Source organism: Diachasma alloeum, unplaced genomic scaffold (genome assembly GCF_001412515.2).
Source record: "Diachasma alloeum isolate Michigan unplaced genomic scaffold, Dall2.0 Dall_scaffold_00207, whole genome shotgun sequence".
Classification (NCBI taxonomy): domain Eukaryota; kingdom Metazoa; phylum Arthropoda; class Insecta; order Hymenoptera; family Braconidae; genus Diachasma; species Diachasma alloeum.
Window position 1 is genome coordinate 1,403,491 of NW_021680372.1, and position 1,424 is coordinate 1,404,914.

At 33.6% G+C, this 1,424-nt stretch overlaps 1 protein-coding gene across 2 annotated transcripts in view; it reads left to right on the plus strand.

Annotated features, from left to right (window-relative positions):
* LOC107036245 (furin-like protease 2) overlaps positions 1 to 1,418 on the plus strand; it is an 89,732-nt gene extending 88,314 nt beyond the window's left edge. For both annotated transcript variants that reach the window (XM_015254052.2, XM_015254051.1), the window contains exon 11: positions 1,171 to 1,418. In XM_015254052.2, coding sequence (XP_015109538.1) covers positions 1,171 to 1,278 — 108 coding nt within the window. In that variant the 3' untranslated portion in view covers positions 1,279 to 1,418. The remainder of the gene's footprint in view (positions 1 to 1,170) is intronic.
* Positions 1,419 to 1,424: the final 6 nt, after the last annotated feature.

Genomic DNA, 1,424 nt, shown 5'->3' on the forward strand with positions numbered 1-1,424 from the left:
AATTTATAAAAAATCTCCGCATGTTTCCAGGGGCGATAAATTTTGTAGAAATATAATCTCAAACCCCTCCCCCTCACCTCCCCCTACTGATTTATTTTCCCTTTCAATACGCAAACTGTTATTTTCCTTAATTATTGGAGATTAATGTCATTAAAGCTACTAAAATTCCTTAATAATTCATAGATTTACATCCATAATCGTTTCAGGTATCACTTACCCTTTTTTACACCTAAACAAGTAGCCACCTAACAGCCACCTAACTTAAGTGGCTGCTTGCATCCCCGGGCAGTAAGAACCAAACCAAACTTTTTCTTAGCGCTGTTTTTTTACAAAAACATTTGCTTTTATTTTCTTAGGGTTCTAATTACACACTGAATACTTTCACTACCTTTACAATTTCCATTTATACTCCTTTATATTTCTGTTCTTTATTTCACTCATTTTCATCATATTTTCATATTTCCAAACATTTCCTTTGATTATGTTCTTTATTTACTTACAGTGTCAAAAAATTTTATCTCAAATTTCCGGTACACTTTTTGGAAATTTTTATAGAATTTAATTACCAGTAAAATTTCCAGGAATTTTAAAAAATGAAATTTCAGATTTCACTGAAAAGTCAATATAATTTGGCACTGTATATTCATATTAGATCGGAAATTCAAATGAATAAAAAAATTCTCATCTTTATGCTGCTTAAAATTCTGGAATTTTACAGAATTTTCACTTAAATCTGAAATTTCATGATTTTTTCCCCTAAATCGCATTCAGTGTCACTATCCTGAAAATTAGTACTCAACTGTCCATGAAATTTCATTTTTTTTCTAACAACGTAATCATTGCCACACGTAACCACCATTTTTAGGAAACAGTCTAAACAATTTAATGGGGTGACACTGAAATGTGTCGACCAACAAGGAGATTGGATTTTGAATACTATTTCATTCCATGAAAATCAATACCACGGAAACAATCTTTATTGAAATGAAATGAAAGATTTTATTCGGAGACTTGGAACTCAAAATAAATGAGTGAACAGATCAAAACATGCACAAAATTATTGTTGGATTAAGCTCAAACTAACAAAGAGTTAAAAAACATGATAAAATTTTCTTCAAATTGTTCTCAACATTTTTATAATCACCTCTAACCCGATGAAATTAATTTCAGGCCGTGTCCAGACGAAGAGAGTCCAGCCTTGGCTACACAAAGCTGTCGGTGACCGTTGAGCCGCCTGAGGAGATCGAGGCTGATGACACGACAGAGCTCATGACTTAAAATCCACCAAGTAGATAGTCAATGAACCAATTCATTTAAAATACCGAAGAAACATTCAATGTCTTCGTCTCCGTAGAATCTTGAAAAATCCCCATGGTGTTGAAACTTGTGCCAGAGGGACAGAGTATCGACCCCCCCCCCCCCCC